Source organism: Agelaius tricolor, unplaced genomic scaffold (assembly GCF_023055355.1).
Source record: "Agelaius tricolor isolate 1412-34295 unplaced genomic scaffold, bAgeTri1.0.p SCAF_13, whole genome shotgun sequence".
Lineage (NCBI taxonomy): Eukaryota > Metazoa > Chordata > Aves > Passeriformes > Icteridae > Agelaius > Agelaius tricolor.
In genome coordinates, this window is record NW_027269273.1 from 19,458,944 (window position 1) to 19,473,384 (window position 14,441).

General features: G+C 41.3%; 2 protein-coding genes across 2 annotated transcripts in view; one reads left to right on the top strand and one right to left on the bottom strand.

Moving 5' to 3' along the window:
* WDFY4 (WDFY family member 4) overlaps positions 1-14,441 on the top strand; it is a 112,880-nt gene that overhangs the window by 74,687 nt on the left and 23,752 nt on the right. The window contains exons 47-50 of the mRNA XM_071439064.1: positions 68-130; positions 12,454-12,496; positions 13,289-13,408; positions 13,884-14,001. Coding sequence (XP_071295165.1) covers positions 68-130; positions 12,454-12,496; positions 13,289-13,408; positions 13,884-14,001 — 344 coding nt within the window. The remainder of the gene's footprint in view (positions 1-67; positions 131-12,453; positions 12,497-13,288; positions 13,409-13,883; positions 14,002-14,441) is intronic.
* On the bottom strand, positions 2,830-3,733 carry LRRC18 (leucine rich repeat containing 18). Its single transcript, XM_071439066.1, has one exon. The coding sequence runs from the start codon at positions 3,716-3,718 to the stop codon at positions 2,888-2,890; it is 831 nt and encodes a 276-aa protein (XP_071295167.1). The 5' UTR covers positions 3,719-3,733; the 3' UTR covers positions 2,830-2,887.

Sequence of the window (14,441 nt, forward strand, 5' to 3'; positions counted from 1 at the left end):
ATAGATATGTAATGTGTCCTAATAACCATTTGCATAACTATAATGTGACCTTTCATATCTCCTATAGATTTTGCTCTTTCCAACCTGCTTTGAAGTCGAAGGGGATAACAGAAGAATCCCTAAATATAAGGTAAAACATAGGGAACATTGGATAATTGTAATAAGTGCAATTATGTGAATAAGTTGCATCTTTAAAAAGCATACAGAAACATACCTATTTGTATCTATCCTTTTAAAAATTCAAATGTGTTAGTAGGACTTCAAAAAGCATTCTAGCATACTTCATCACAGTCTGAAGATGAGTGTCAAAAAGCTGACTGTGCATAGATGATAAATAATTATTATCTCCTTTGTATCACTTTATTGATAAACTCTACACAAATGGTTACTGTGGGAAGAGATAGTGAGGCGAGGACAGAGCTAATCCATAATGCTTTGGCATAACAACCTCTTCATTGCATGCTCAGGGCAGACAGTGATGTACATATGGATGTTTTGGCATGTTGTATTAGCTGCAGAGAAGAGATTCTAACTTGTCCCTCAGATTTACTGTTGCAGGAAAAAAGTTTTCTCCTAGTGGGAGGTGCTTGAGAGAATGTTTTATGCATTCCATGAGTTAGAGTAACTTTTCTCAATTTATCTGGGGAGCACAGCCCTAAGTGCCTAATTGGTGTCCTCTGAAATGATTGCTGAGGCTGGAATTGTGTTGAGACCTGAGGTGCATATTGCCTTGGAGTTGTTGCAGCCTGTCAGCTATATCCATTTTAATTTTCGGTCTACCCATTGCAGATCATTACCTATCTTGTAAGTGAGCACTTTCAGTGCTGAAACTGCTTTCACTTTTATTGACTAGCTAAAAATATCAGTGCAATGTGGAACCAGCTCCAGCTAGAGCCTAACCTAAGCCAGAGGTGATGGCTGGCTGTGGAGCATGACATCTGTTCTGTGTAAACAGCAACTGGCTCTAGGATTTCCTTTCCCCCTGCTTGCTGGGAGCTCAAGAGGTGTGAATGTCTTGAGAGAAGATGCATTAGAGCTCCAAGAAATTTGGGCATTAACTGGCCTGGTGGTTATTGGAAGAAACACTTGAATCATGGTTGATGTCAGAATTTGAGACAGGCTGCATGCCTAGGTCTAAAGTATCTGTCCTGAATTTCAGTAAGGCTCTGCCTTTAGTTTTTTTTCCACTGGCTGAGAGAAGCCCCTGCACAACCTATTCACTCTGAGAATGTAAAAGGCCTTTGGCATAGCTTTGGCTGGACCATGTCAGAGCATGAACTGAAATAAAATAAATGTAAAATTTATTTTAATCCCTGCCTAAATATTGAAGCCAGAAAAGTTATGTTAAAGTGGAAAATTAGAGAAAATTACCTCAGTAGCTGTGCTTCCCTTTACCAGTTAGAACTAACAGACTGAGGACTTGATGAGTTTACTCTTCCTTTGTTTGAACTGGGGAGCTCTTTCAGAGTTAGAAAATTTCAAAAGCAGCATTTGGGGCTTCTTCCCCATCTAAGGGGACAATGGCAAACTTCCACATCTTTGAAGCTTTTCCTGCCATACCTGAGACAAGGAGGCAGGCCAGATTAAATTCTTTGCCCAGACCCATTACTAATAATTGCACAGTTGGAGCATGGAAAGAAGAAATTACTAGTTTGATCCATCATATGACATTGAGGTAATAGAATTCCTGGGAAATCCCTTGTCAGTTTTCACACCTAGTTCATAGGAAACACGCAGGAGTTCCCAGGCTCTACTGTAGTCCTTTAAAAAATAAAGTGCTCCTGGCACTTTTTTCTTCATTCAAATATACTTAAATATTTGCTGTCACCATAGGTTATTATGGCCACTGCCAGCCCTTCTCATGTCATGCCTGAGTGCTTTTATAATCTGCTCATTGCTTGTCCCTGTATTTTGCTGTTTGCAGGATGTCAGCACTCTCTGCCCTACAGATGTGATTTCAGCAAGTGAATATGTGTGCTCAGGTGCACATGTCCATATGTACATGTCAACAGAAAGCTAAAAGTGCTGTGGGGTTACCAGACTTGACTTTGTCAATGCAGAAGCTGACTCTTGGATCATGGAAGACAGTGATTCTTCTCTTAATCACTTTAGTCACTGCTTAAGTGATAAGCCTGGGACCCTTAAAAAGATAAATATTTTTCCCACCCCTTCTACATCCTCCTTGGAGAGAGTCTTAGAGGCTGGCAAAATGCTATGAGTATAGGCAGTCGTGCTGGTTGTGTTGTACAACTTGGAGATTGCTGCATCTAGGTATAGCACTCAAAATCCCAAAGAACTTGCAGAATCTGGCCCCTTGATGGCAACAAGGATCACTGGTTGTCTATCTCTAAGCGTTGTGTTTGTACTGCTTAGTTACTCCTGAGCATAAACACTTGTGTTTGCTGCCTCTGCTGAATTGGAACAGGCTCACAGTCCTACACTGACAGTGCCTGTTTGAGACTCTGAGAGCTTGGTGGCAGCCACCAGCAGCAGAAAGTTCCCAGGTCTTTTCCTTTTCCTCCAAATGGCATTTACTGAGACTAGTTCAACTGTTTCTCACTCTATGAAAATGAGCAGAAATAATATTTGGGGCTTAATGGTGGGAATGGATTTACTAGAAAAACCTATTGTTTAAAAGATCCCTTCATTGGACACTGCACACACAAAAGACCCCAAAAAGCCCAAACATGGAGAACGTGTTGTAGGGACAGGCCCAGATGTAAATAGCCTTTTCCAAATACACATCTGGCTTAGTTGTTATGGTTTTCATTCTAGAAACCACAGATATCTTGTGTTGTGTTCTAAAACCAAGCTGATCTTTAAAGAGCAGAACTTCAGGAAAACAGAGGAGGAGGGAAGTCAGCTTTTTATTTGCTTGGGCTGGACTTCATGGAACATTGTCTGGAGAGTGCCTTGGTGTATTTGAAGGACTGTCATCTTTTATTCTCCATTCTTCTTGGTTATCTATTGCAGTAGAATTGGGTGTAGTGAGTGAAGTGAAATTTGGCTTCTCTGAGGGGCCGGGTGTCATGTCCTCTAACTTGTGCAGCTCGTCTCTCTCACCCTGACAGGTCTGCAGGCAGGAATTGCACAGGTCTTTCTTTTCTACTAAGTAAAGTGATTCTATGCGTTTAATGGTGTCAATCGGCTCCTCTTCCTTTGCAAATTCTGGTAAAGGGTTTCTTTTTACATTCATTCTTTCAATCTTGGGGAGCTTTTTCACACTCTTCGGGATGATGGTCAAGGAGTTGTCAAAGAGACCTAGCTCAATAAGTTCCTTCAGGGACCCAAGAGTGGTTGGAATACTCTCAAGACAGTTTAAGCCAAGGTTGAGAGTACGCAGGTTCCTGAGAAGGGTCAACTCTTCGGGCAGACCTTTTGTGGTCAGCTTGTTGTTGCATAAATTCAGGTAAGTAAGGTTGCGAAGTGTGCCTATCTCTGGGGGCAGCTCATCAATCTGGTTACTATGCAGGTCCAGCCACATCAGATTCTGGAACTTCTCAATGATGTTTGGAATCTTTTTTAACATGTTTCTGCTCAAATCAATTTCCTCCACATCAGCCAGCTCCAGAAGGCACTTGGGGAACACGGCAATGCCCATTTTGCTTAACTCAAGACGGCGCCTTCCATTAAAAAGTACCCGCATTGAATTTTTGGCCACTTTCAAGGTGATCCTTCTCCCTTGTGGACCTTTTCCTTTTCCTTTTCCCTTGGGCATCTCTCTGCTGACAAACAGACACCAGACCCTGTGGACAGAATGTGAGAACTCCAATAAGGCCTTTGAAAGCCATGGCTGTTAATCACACAGTTATATGTTAACATTACTGCTAGACTTTTCTGAAGTTGGTTTTCTTTGAGGTCAGAACTTTTAAATTGAAAATCTGCAACTCTGAAAATTCTTCTTGGAAGTATTTTCAGTCGGTGAAATTCTAATAATTTATAATATCATTTCATTGCGATGTGACATCTATGTTATATTACAGGGTGAAATTACAAGTGGGACACATTTGCTGTCTTTCATTTCTAAATACTGGTTTGAGCTTAGGATATAATGAAACTGAATGAAATATGTTATTATCCATCAGCCAATTGAGGACTGGAGAAAAATATATTGTGGGTCTCAACACAGTCCTTAGAGACTGCATTAAAAGAAGCTATCCAAAATTGTCTCATTCTGCCAAATCAACACTTGCCATCTTTACAGGCCTGGCATTTGCTAACAGGTTGGTTAAATTTCTTGTGTAATGGACTTGAGATTTGGGCTCTAGATGTTATTGAAAGATGGAAAATTTAAAGGAAATTATTAAGAATTTTTTTTTTTGACCAGGACTCAGGAACATGGTGGGCTCCTAGGCTTGCCATAATGATTGGCAATTCATACATCACCTACGGGGTAAACTGCAACAGGGATTGATGTCAGTGCTGCTTAATGCCATGTTAAACCAGGCCTTGCTAAGTGTCTCCTCCTCTGGATACTCTAACCTTGTTGATGCTGTGGGGTAGAGAGTCTCCCACTGCAAGGTGCCCTGCCCACAGAAAAATGCATATAGGTGTAGGAGTCAGATTTTTGACTCCTACTGATGCTCAGAATGTGTTACATGCTTCCTGGAATGAGGCCTGTAAGAGTATAGTCCACTTACTCTCTGGTCTGGTGAACTCTTTCTAATCAAAGGTCATCAAATACAGCTGCTAATTATGGCTAGTGGCAAAGGAAATAGGCTGATTCCCTGGAAATGGATGACAATGTCCCTTCCAGTGAGAGTTTAGAGAGGAGCACAGGTTACAGCTGAGTAATCTCAGGTCTGAGTGCTATGGCATTTAATTTTGAAGAGTCAAATTGCAGCTTTGATGAATGATTGTTTAGGACAAAATATAGATTTGTCAACAATACATGTCCCTATTAGAGAGATTGCACTACAAACCCTTCAGGCTTTTTGGCTACTCATTAATCATGTGTGAGTACATGAAGGGGAAGCTCAAGCTACAACTAAGGCATTTCAGCTTCTTTTCAATTACATGCCATAGCCCAAATAATGCAAAAGCATTAATCCAGCTACCACTCACTCTCCCAAGAGCTCTGTAATGAGGCAGATGCTTCAGAAAGTACTGGAAGCAGCACAGTGGATTCAGTCTTGCCCTGAGGGAAAGTTCAAAAATAGGTTTTTTGTTATTTTATATGAAAATATTCACAGTTAAATGTTTCTGTGTGTCACTCCCATGTTTCTGTCTCTCATGAGTACTTACAGAACCATATTACCAAGGGCAATGTCAATGCTGTTCTACCTATATGTTGACTGGTAACTAAAGCAAAGTACTCTACAGTGTAAATAAGTACTCTTTTCACCTTTGTTGATGTTAGTGTAAATAATTTCTCCAGGAGTAAGTAGAAAGTTCTGGAGATCAAAACGGCAGGGTTTTCTAATCACAGCTCACTCATTTTAAGGATTCTATGCAATATTCTTGTTGGCAATTCTGTGAAGGTAAAGTTGAACAGTATGGGGAATGCCAGGGCCCTACTGCTGATACAGAACACCTATACCAGCAGGTGAGTCCTTTCTGGTGCACAGAGGTGGGGTCACTACCAGGCTTCAGGAAAAGGTCTATAGGGGAGCTTGCTTATGTGCTGGCAGAATGGAAAGACTTTCTGCTTCCTGTAATTGACATGAACCAGGTGGCCTTTGGGCCTGACATTTTCTTTGTTTGAATTTTGTGTTGGATGAGTTGACCAAGACGTTGAGTGCTTTTGATAAAAGAAGCTTCTCAAACAAGTATGCTTTTAAAAAATGAATGGGGGCCTTAAAGAAAAACATGTAATTTTTTTCCTAATTTCAAAATTATAACTTCTTTTAAAATGCTTTTTAAAAACATGTTTAAATCTCAGAAAACATTGTATTCCGTTCCTAAATTTTTTTTCTATTACTTTTCATTTAAAATCCAAGAGGAGAACATTGAGCGAAAATATTTTCTTTTCCTATTTTACAAAATACCATCTAGGCAAGGAATCATTGAGTTGTGCCACTGCTCTGGTGCCTGGTTCCTGGCGCCGGGGTCCCTCTGCGCTGTGCGTGCCTGGCAGCACTAGAGGGAGCCTGGCGTACGAGGCTGAGTGCTGCAGGGTTTGAGTATTTCTCTGTCAATAACCCTTTCCAAGCTGCTACAAAGTTTGAACCTGGACCTTTCAAGTTTTAAAGAAGTCCAAGCAAACAGTTCAGTGTGATTTTTCTCAGGACAGATCTTTGTATGATGCACTGCATAATGTGTAGACTCCAAAGAGTTTCTTCCCACAGCCTACTTTAGCCAGAGTTTTTTTACATCCAGCTGTGAACCTCTCAGATGCACTGATCAAGTCCCTAAGGAGTGCTCACTCTAAGTGATACTTAGTTTGGGTTAAAAGTTGGAGCCATATTTCAAACTTAGAAAAATATGATTTGCAATTCCAAAAATAGGGATTAGTACTAGAGGACTGCAGAAACATTTTAGTGTGCTTAAGAACTTGAAGAGGATGAATAGCTCTCCTGCCTCTGTATGCTTGTAAACTAATTATCAGTGTTTTACAGGGCTGTAGCTGGAGATAATGGTGCTTACTTAGCCATGTCTCATTGTCTTTGGTTCTGTGTAAGAGGGCCCTAGTCCTGTAGCCACTGATATTAAAAAATTCAGGAATCACAGGAGTCCTCCTTGCTTCAATGTTGATTATGCCTGTTCAATCTTACAGTGCACCTCCTGGAAAGGCAGAGGTACATGTGCTGCCCTACCACCTAAGAAATGATGATGAGAATTTCCATCTGTTTTCTCTAAACCTGCACCCCACTGCTGGCTTCACCCTCTGAGTTGTTGGCAAGCCTTTTCCTCAGGTGGAGGGTGCTGTATTTCTGTGTAAGATCTCACTAAAATGAATCTTGACTAGAAAACCCTTTCCTTTTCTGTCCACAGTTGTTAGAATCTTTGGCCTGGATGGGCTTTTGAATGCCCAGGCTTTAGGAGTGTTTTACAGGCCCAGAGTTTAGAGGTTGATCTGATACAGAAATGAATAGAAAATATGTGTCAAGGACATGATGCTGTCTGTGGTGCTCACTGTTGCTGGGAGCTGCAGGGATAGAACAGACCTTAGCATCAGTACTAAGACTGTCAGTGTCTCTCTGAGGCAAGAAAGGATTGGGGATTTTTCCTTATCTGCACTTAAGCACTTGCACAAGGGTCAGTCATGACCCATTGTATCTTAAGCCTGCCCTAAGAAGATCTGATCCTAAAAGACTGCATATTTGGACCCTGAGCATCTCTTTTTCCTTTCCCAGCCCAGGTAGGAGCAGAACTGGCCTTCTGCCTGTAGTACTGCTTGGTGCTTCGGGACCTGCTTTTCCATGGTTCTGCTTGTTATTTTCTTCTAGAGCTGGTGCTTCCTAGTTCGCTGCACCCAAAGCAGCACAGGACCATCTTGAGCCCATCTTGATCTACTCTGTGAGAAATTTCCTCTTGGAATTCTGCATGCTGCAGAGCAGGCATGGCAAGCCTAGCAGAGCTCCACATTCCCTGCACCCCTCTGTGGCAGGAAGGCTGTGAGGTGACGTGTGCTAATTCACCCATGGAGTAGGTGATACTACCATCTATAGTGAAATATTTGCACGCGGAGTTTAAAACCAGCATTCATACAGCAAATGATTTTGCATGAAGCCAAACTGTTCCACTTCCCTGCTCACAAGCCTGTTACCATTTCTCGTTGTTGGATGTGATCTGTTGTGGAAGAGATTAATTCATTGACTGTCATAAATGCAGTCTTAAACAGCCAGATTTAGACTAAATACCACCATGAATAAATAGTTTGAGAAAAGTTTCCATTCTTAATATTATTACTTTCCAGATGTTACTTTCCTTTCTTAATATTATTACTTTCAGGGCCACTGTACTATCACCCAGTGCAAAGTCACTTGCAAACCCAAGGCCCACCAAGAATAAGCAAAAACATTGTTTCATCTCAACAATTCTGCCAGGCTGCCCCCTGCGTATGATCTTACCAGCTAAGTAGCTCGAAAGGCCCAGAGGATGAGGTGCAGATGTCACAAGCTGCTCAGTTTTTCTCAGTAGTGTGGGCTGTTACTGTGCAGGTGTCCTCTGTCTGCTCTTCTTTGAATAATGAATTAGTCTTTCAGTCTGTAAGTAAAGCCATGAGCATGAAACACAGGACAGTTTCCTTTGCACAGTCCTGTGGATTTAGAATGGTACTTCCTTGATGGAGAATGGCAGCTCTTCAAGCTTGTGTGATCATGCTGGAGAGGAGTGGCTAAAGGGTTCCCCCCAAGCCCAGGGTCCTGCTCTTCAGTGTTACTTCTGCAGCCTATGAAACTTGTGTTACCAAGCAACAGGAGTGCTACGCCCTTGGAGATCATTAGATCATTAGCATAATGGTTGGTTCCAGAATGCACGATCGAGCTGGATGGAAAAGAACTGAATGGCATGCAGTGCCTGGAAATGTTGTATTTAAAAATATGACAAAAGAAAAAGCATCTGGAACTCATTAGATGCTGTTAGTCAGCTTCTAACATTGCCTTAACTGTCCATTTTAGTCACTTGACTATTTAATTTTACTTGGCTGTAGAGAGTGAGAGATACTTGTCTGTGTGTGTTCAAACTCGCAATGTTTGTGATATCATCCTTACCATGTGCCAAATGGGATAGATGTGGACACAGGAGGGAAGGCTCATTCAATGCTGCAGCAGAGAGTACTTGAGCTGCAATTTATCTGTTCATATGTATCTATCTGTCACATCTATCTGCCATATCTATCAGTGATGCTTCAAAAGTGCACTTGGTATAATGACTTCCATCTGGAGCATGTGAATTTATTGAAATTTGTCCTTATGACTGAAGTTACCAAGCTCAAGCTTTTAGTAACTGATCACAGTAATTTCAAAATAATATCTGAAAGAAATCCTACTATGGATGAGAAGAAGCTGAGTGGTTTGTTTGGGTATTATTGACAGGAGATGCAACATTGAGACCTCTCTTGCTGATAATAGGACCAAGATATTATTTGCATAAAGAAGCTGATGATGTTAATGTCTGATTCCAGGGCTGGAGATTGCATTCTGCTCACCTAAACAAATTAACTGGATTTACTTGATGTGTTTCTTCATGACCTGAAGTATGCCTGAGTGCAGCATCTCCACAGTGGAAATGTTATCCCTTTGGTTTAAGCACTGTGAATGCGCATGATGCAAGCAGTGTTCCATACATGAGGGAGATTCCTTTCTCCCCCCCTCCAGCCCTTTCAAGACACCCTGCTTCAAGAAGCCGTACTTGAATATGATGTTTATTTTTTTATTTTGAATTACATCTCAATTCTTTAGCACAGATTAAGCAAAACCAGAAGGTGGACTGATACAGTTAAACAAGGAAGTTGCTGTACCTTTAGAGTAAAGTAATCTAACCTAGCACTCTTCTAAGTTTGAGAGAGACAGATTATTTCACAAGGGAAAGTTGGTATTTCTTGTCAAGGCTTCTTTCCTCTGTTAATAGTATGACTTAAATCTAAGTTGTGGCTTACCAAAAAGGAGATTTTCCTTACAATATCCTTGGTAACTGCAAAGATTTTTAAAGAAAAGTTGGTTTAGGAGAGCCTTGGCACAGTTTTTTAGACTGTTGTCTGAGGGATGGAAGAAAATAAAAAAGAAAATTAAGGCAGAAATCGAAGAATCTATTAAGTTTATTGGAATTTTCACATTAAAGTAAGGGCAAAATCTTATCTGTTCAGATTATCTCATCTGCAATGAATCTCCAAATGGGTTGAGGTCCACCTGTCTCTAGCAAATGGCACACTCACTATCACAAGGGTGAGATCATAGTCTGATGTTAATGGAAGAGGGATTAATAAATCACATATAGAGTAGCCAAAGGTGGATCATCATTAGTACACATCATGTTTACATTCTGCCATGGCTACTGTCCTGCAAATACCTTATAAATTAAGATATAGATGGATCTGTAGGTACTTCTCTTGAGTTCATATAATTTCACTCCCTCTAGGACTGTAGTTATTTATATTTATAAAGCACTTCAGTTTCTTTTACAACCCAGCCTTTGATTATATATTTATTTTTAAATTCACTTACTGCACTTGGGTAGCTGACCTTATTCTACACTGAGCTTTTGCTGTGCTGTCTAGAGAGGTGTTGGCTGGCAAAATGTGAATTGATTATCAAGGAGCAGGTTGGAATAGGCTTTAGCTGCCTGTAATGCAGTTCCTCTGAGTCAACAGAGGAGAATGGAGAATTTCAGATCTCTGGGGAATTAGAGGGAGCATCCTCTGAGACCCAGAAGGATGGATTTTACAGGGGAGAGACTACATTTAGCCTGGCTTATTTTCATGACATGGTGAACTTGTCAACCTCTTTGAGTTATGTAGTGGCTCTCAAAGTCAGCAGAGAGAATTATTTTGACCCTTGTGTGGTCTTATTAGCTGTTTAAGGCTTGTGGTGAGTAGAGCAAGTGTTTCACTAGGGGGTCATGGCACCCACAAATCAATGTGTGTATATTTGCATAACATCCACACAAGACTGGCACAGTTTAGTCCCATGTGAAACATTTTATAATGCTCTCCCCTGCTCTCTAAGTCAACCAGAAATCCAAAATAAACCTGGATGGTTTTAGTGAGCGAGTATGCCCCTGTGGAAAGGGAAGAACCTAACTTGATCACTCTGTAACAAACAGCCTAATCCAGCCACACTTCAAGTAATGCCAGGAATCCTGATCCTGTTACATCCCTTTAAGATACCCTCTCTGAGTTCCAAATGTGTCTTGGAGGCCTTACAAAGGCCACTGGGGCAGCGCTCTGTGAAATGCACATAGAGTGTGCGAGGACTGTATTTTAAAGGGTAAGTGTTCATGATACTGCTTTTGTATTTTGGAGTTCCCACTCCAGAATATAGTGTACAGAATATAGTTTACAAAATATAGTGCACAGGAGTAAAAAGTAGCAGTTAGTTATTCCTGCAGTAGTTTTATAATCTACGCTGAACAGATTTCCTTATGCTTCATGAAGTGAAGTGACTGACTCTGAGCTGGCACCTTAGGATTTGTTTTGTTTCTTGAAGGGAAGAGCCTCTCTTACCACCAGTATTGTATCACATCAGTAAGCCTGTTTACTTTGGCAGATGAAAAGTCTCTTCAATCTATGTACTGGTTTGGCTGGTATAGAGTAAATTTTCCGCATTGTAGAAGAAAATCACATTTGGATTTGTGCTGGGAGCAATGTTGATAATTCAGGGATTTTTAGATATTGCTGAGCAGTGCTTATACAGGTCAAGGCCTTTTCTATCTCTCAAACTGTTCCATCAGGACCATGGGGAGGCTCGGGGTGCGTGAAATGTTGGGAGGGAACGCAGCCAGGACAGCTGGTCCCCACTGGCCAAAGGCACGTTCCACAGCAAACTGGATCATACTGGGCATATGAACCTGGGAGAGTAAGAGGCAGGGACATTCCAAGTGATGATGTTTGTTTTCATAAGTCATGGTTACATGTGATGGAGCCATGGAGATGGCTCAGTGCTGGCCTGCCAACGGGAAGTAGTGAGTGAATTCCTTGTTTCGTTTTGCTTGTGTGCATATCCTATGCTTTATTGTTAAACTATCTTAACCCACAAGTTTTCTCACTTTTCCTCCTGCAATTCCTTCATCCCTATGTGGACACAGTGCCTAAGGGACTGTGTTGGGCTCCTTTACCAGCTGGGGCTAAACCATGATAATCCAGTTGTCACTTGTCTCAGTTTGGTCTCTAGATGTTGACAAGAGCAAGTCCATGGTCTTCAGATACTGACATACATTCTGGTTCAGTGCAGTTGAAATGAAACTTTTGTTTCCTCAGAACCTTTGACTCCTATTTTCAAGTGAATTCCCCTGCTTTTTGTTGATCTGGGTTGTTTGTTTTTTGGGTTTTTTTTAAGTTTTAATATCAAGTTGCATTTTGAGAAGCAAAAATGTGGAAATGACATGTTTATTACTTTAAAAAGTATTAAAATGGCAATCCACTCTTTAAGAAAGACGGTTTCAAAGTGGATTGTGTAACAAAAGTCTTTGATATGGAGACTGAGAGAGTTCTGGTTTTAAGCCAGTGTTTTCTGAATGGTTCAGAAAAGCAGGGGCTTTTGAGAATAAGGCTTCAGAATAGAATCAGACAGGCTTAATGATACCTGTCATTAGCACTCAATAGTTCTACAATGGCATGAGACTGGGAATACAGGCTGAGCAGTGTGGCTTGACTCGGAACAGCACTAAACTAATCAATGACACTCTGATTTTGGAATTATTTGGTCAATGAAGAAACTTCAGCCTTCTAGTGTTGGTGTTCTCTCATTTCTGTGTGATGGGAGCAGGGGGCACAGGGAGCACAGATGCTAATGTGCTGACTTTCTCTTATTGTCCTGAAGTAGGCTGTTTCAATCAAATGTTTGTTCCATACAGGAAGCACTCAGGAGGGGAAAAGACGATGCTCCAAAAGTGGCAGGTAAGCTAAATCTTGGCTGTACATAATTAAGCAAAGAATTCCACCACACAGATATGTCTGCACACAGATATGTGTATGTGCATGTACACATATACCTCAAGGCCTAAGCTGTTCTCTCACTGCTGGAGGTGAGGTTGTTGGCAAGAGGAGCACAGTATTTACATCTGGTTATTGCAGAGTTTTTGCTCCTCCTGCTATGAAACATATGGTGCTACTGTCTGGCAGATTAAGTGTGATTTTGTGCACATTTTTAATTTGAGACCAAAGAGACCCACCTAGTTGAATGCCTGTTCAAGATCATCTTTACAGCTAAATCAATGCACAGAGTTTTGCTGAACTGGGAGACGTGTTTACTTTTCTGTAGCCATGATCTTGGTGACTCAAGGCAAATGAAGAAATCCATACCTTCTTGCTTATATGTAGCACTTTGTGCAGCCTTTTCTGTGTAGGCAGTTGTCCAGGATTTTCCAATATCCAGTCGCATGCATTTGGCTCACTTTTAAATCAAGAAAAAATGCTCTGTTATGCAAATACAGCATAAAAGCACTGTGTGATTATAGACAAATGCAAATGGCCTGTCTGAAGAAGAGACAGAATGAAGACAGGTTCTGTGGAGTGGATTGTTGTGTAAGAGGTATTGTGTTGATCTGAATGGCAAAGGATGATTGATTTCACTATTTACATAGTTCTTGTCCTGGTGAACCTGGGAGCCACAGGCCTCTGAGGCTGCTTTTGCATGGTTTTTTAGGGGCAGAGTCTGGAGATTTTAATGCTTGTTTCCTTTCCCTGCAGAAGAGGGAGATCAGCAACTTTGATTACCTCATGTACCTGAACACTCTGGCTGGCCGCAGCTACAATGATTACATGCAGTATCCTGTGTTTCCATGGGTCCTTGCTGACTACCACTCTGAGGTCAGTGCTGGCTGCAGAATTCCATACTTTCTATGGTAGCAACTGCACAAAGGATTGATGAATGATGCCATTGAAGCAGAGGGGTCTAGACCAAGGGTTTAAAATTTGAAGTAGTTAGTTTGAACTGTACTGATTCCATAAGATAAAGTTAATCTTCAAGTCAGCAGACTGAGGATCATGTTCCGTGGATGAACATCTGTTTAATACAGACCTAGTTAAGGACATGCTGCATCAGCTCAGCAGATAGGCATGGACAGGTTTCTGTGAACACAGAGGAGGAGTTTTGGATAGAAAAGCCTTAAGAGTAATTTGCAACCTGCCAGGTCCTTTATTTGTGAAGTTCCAGAGGAGGGTAAACCTGTAACTTTCTTGCATGAGTGAAACTTCCAGCACAGCCTTGTCACTCCCAGTGTCACTGGGATAGTTATGATGTCTAAGATCTTAAAATCTGCATCTCTGCTGTGTTTCTTTTCAGACTCTAAACCTCACTGATCCTCATACATTTCGAGACCTGTCAAAGCCCATGGGAGCACAGACTGTGGAGAGGAAACAAAAGTTTATCCAGCGCTTTAATGAAGTGGAAAAAAGTGAGGGTGAGTGTTTTAGGAGGCTAATAGACAACAGAGGCTTGAGTCTTGCCAGAACACCCAAAAACTTTGCAGATCTGTGGCTAAGGGAAACACCATTCCAAGGAGAGCCTCTCCCACTGCTGTATACATACTGACTGACAATTCAAAGAGAAATGTCTCATTGAAAGAAATGCAAGTACTGCCTTATGTGCCTTGTACTGCTGCATTCTGTTCTCTTCCCTTGGACAGGAAAAAAAGCTACAGCAGAAAGCAATGTTTCCTGGAAAAACTGTGCTGTTAGCAAAGCTGCACACATTGGTCTTATTTGTTAGCTAAGGCTACATGTAGGAGACTGCTGCATGCAGGTTAACCAACAGCTACCTTAAGAAAAGGAAACAGAATGTTGAGGCTGTTGACCTCTGAAGGTCAAGACCTCTTTTGGCACTACTAGAGAAAGGGATGAT

What these genes read in the sequence shown, in the direction of transcription:
- LRRC18 (XM_071439066.1), bottom strand. Translation starts at nt 3,718, where the DNA reads ATGCCCAAGGGAAAAGGAAAAGGAAAAGGTCCACAAGGGAGAAGGATC.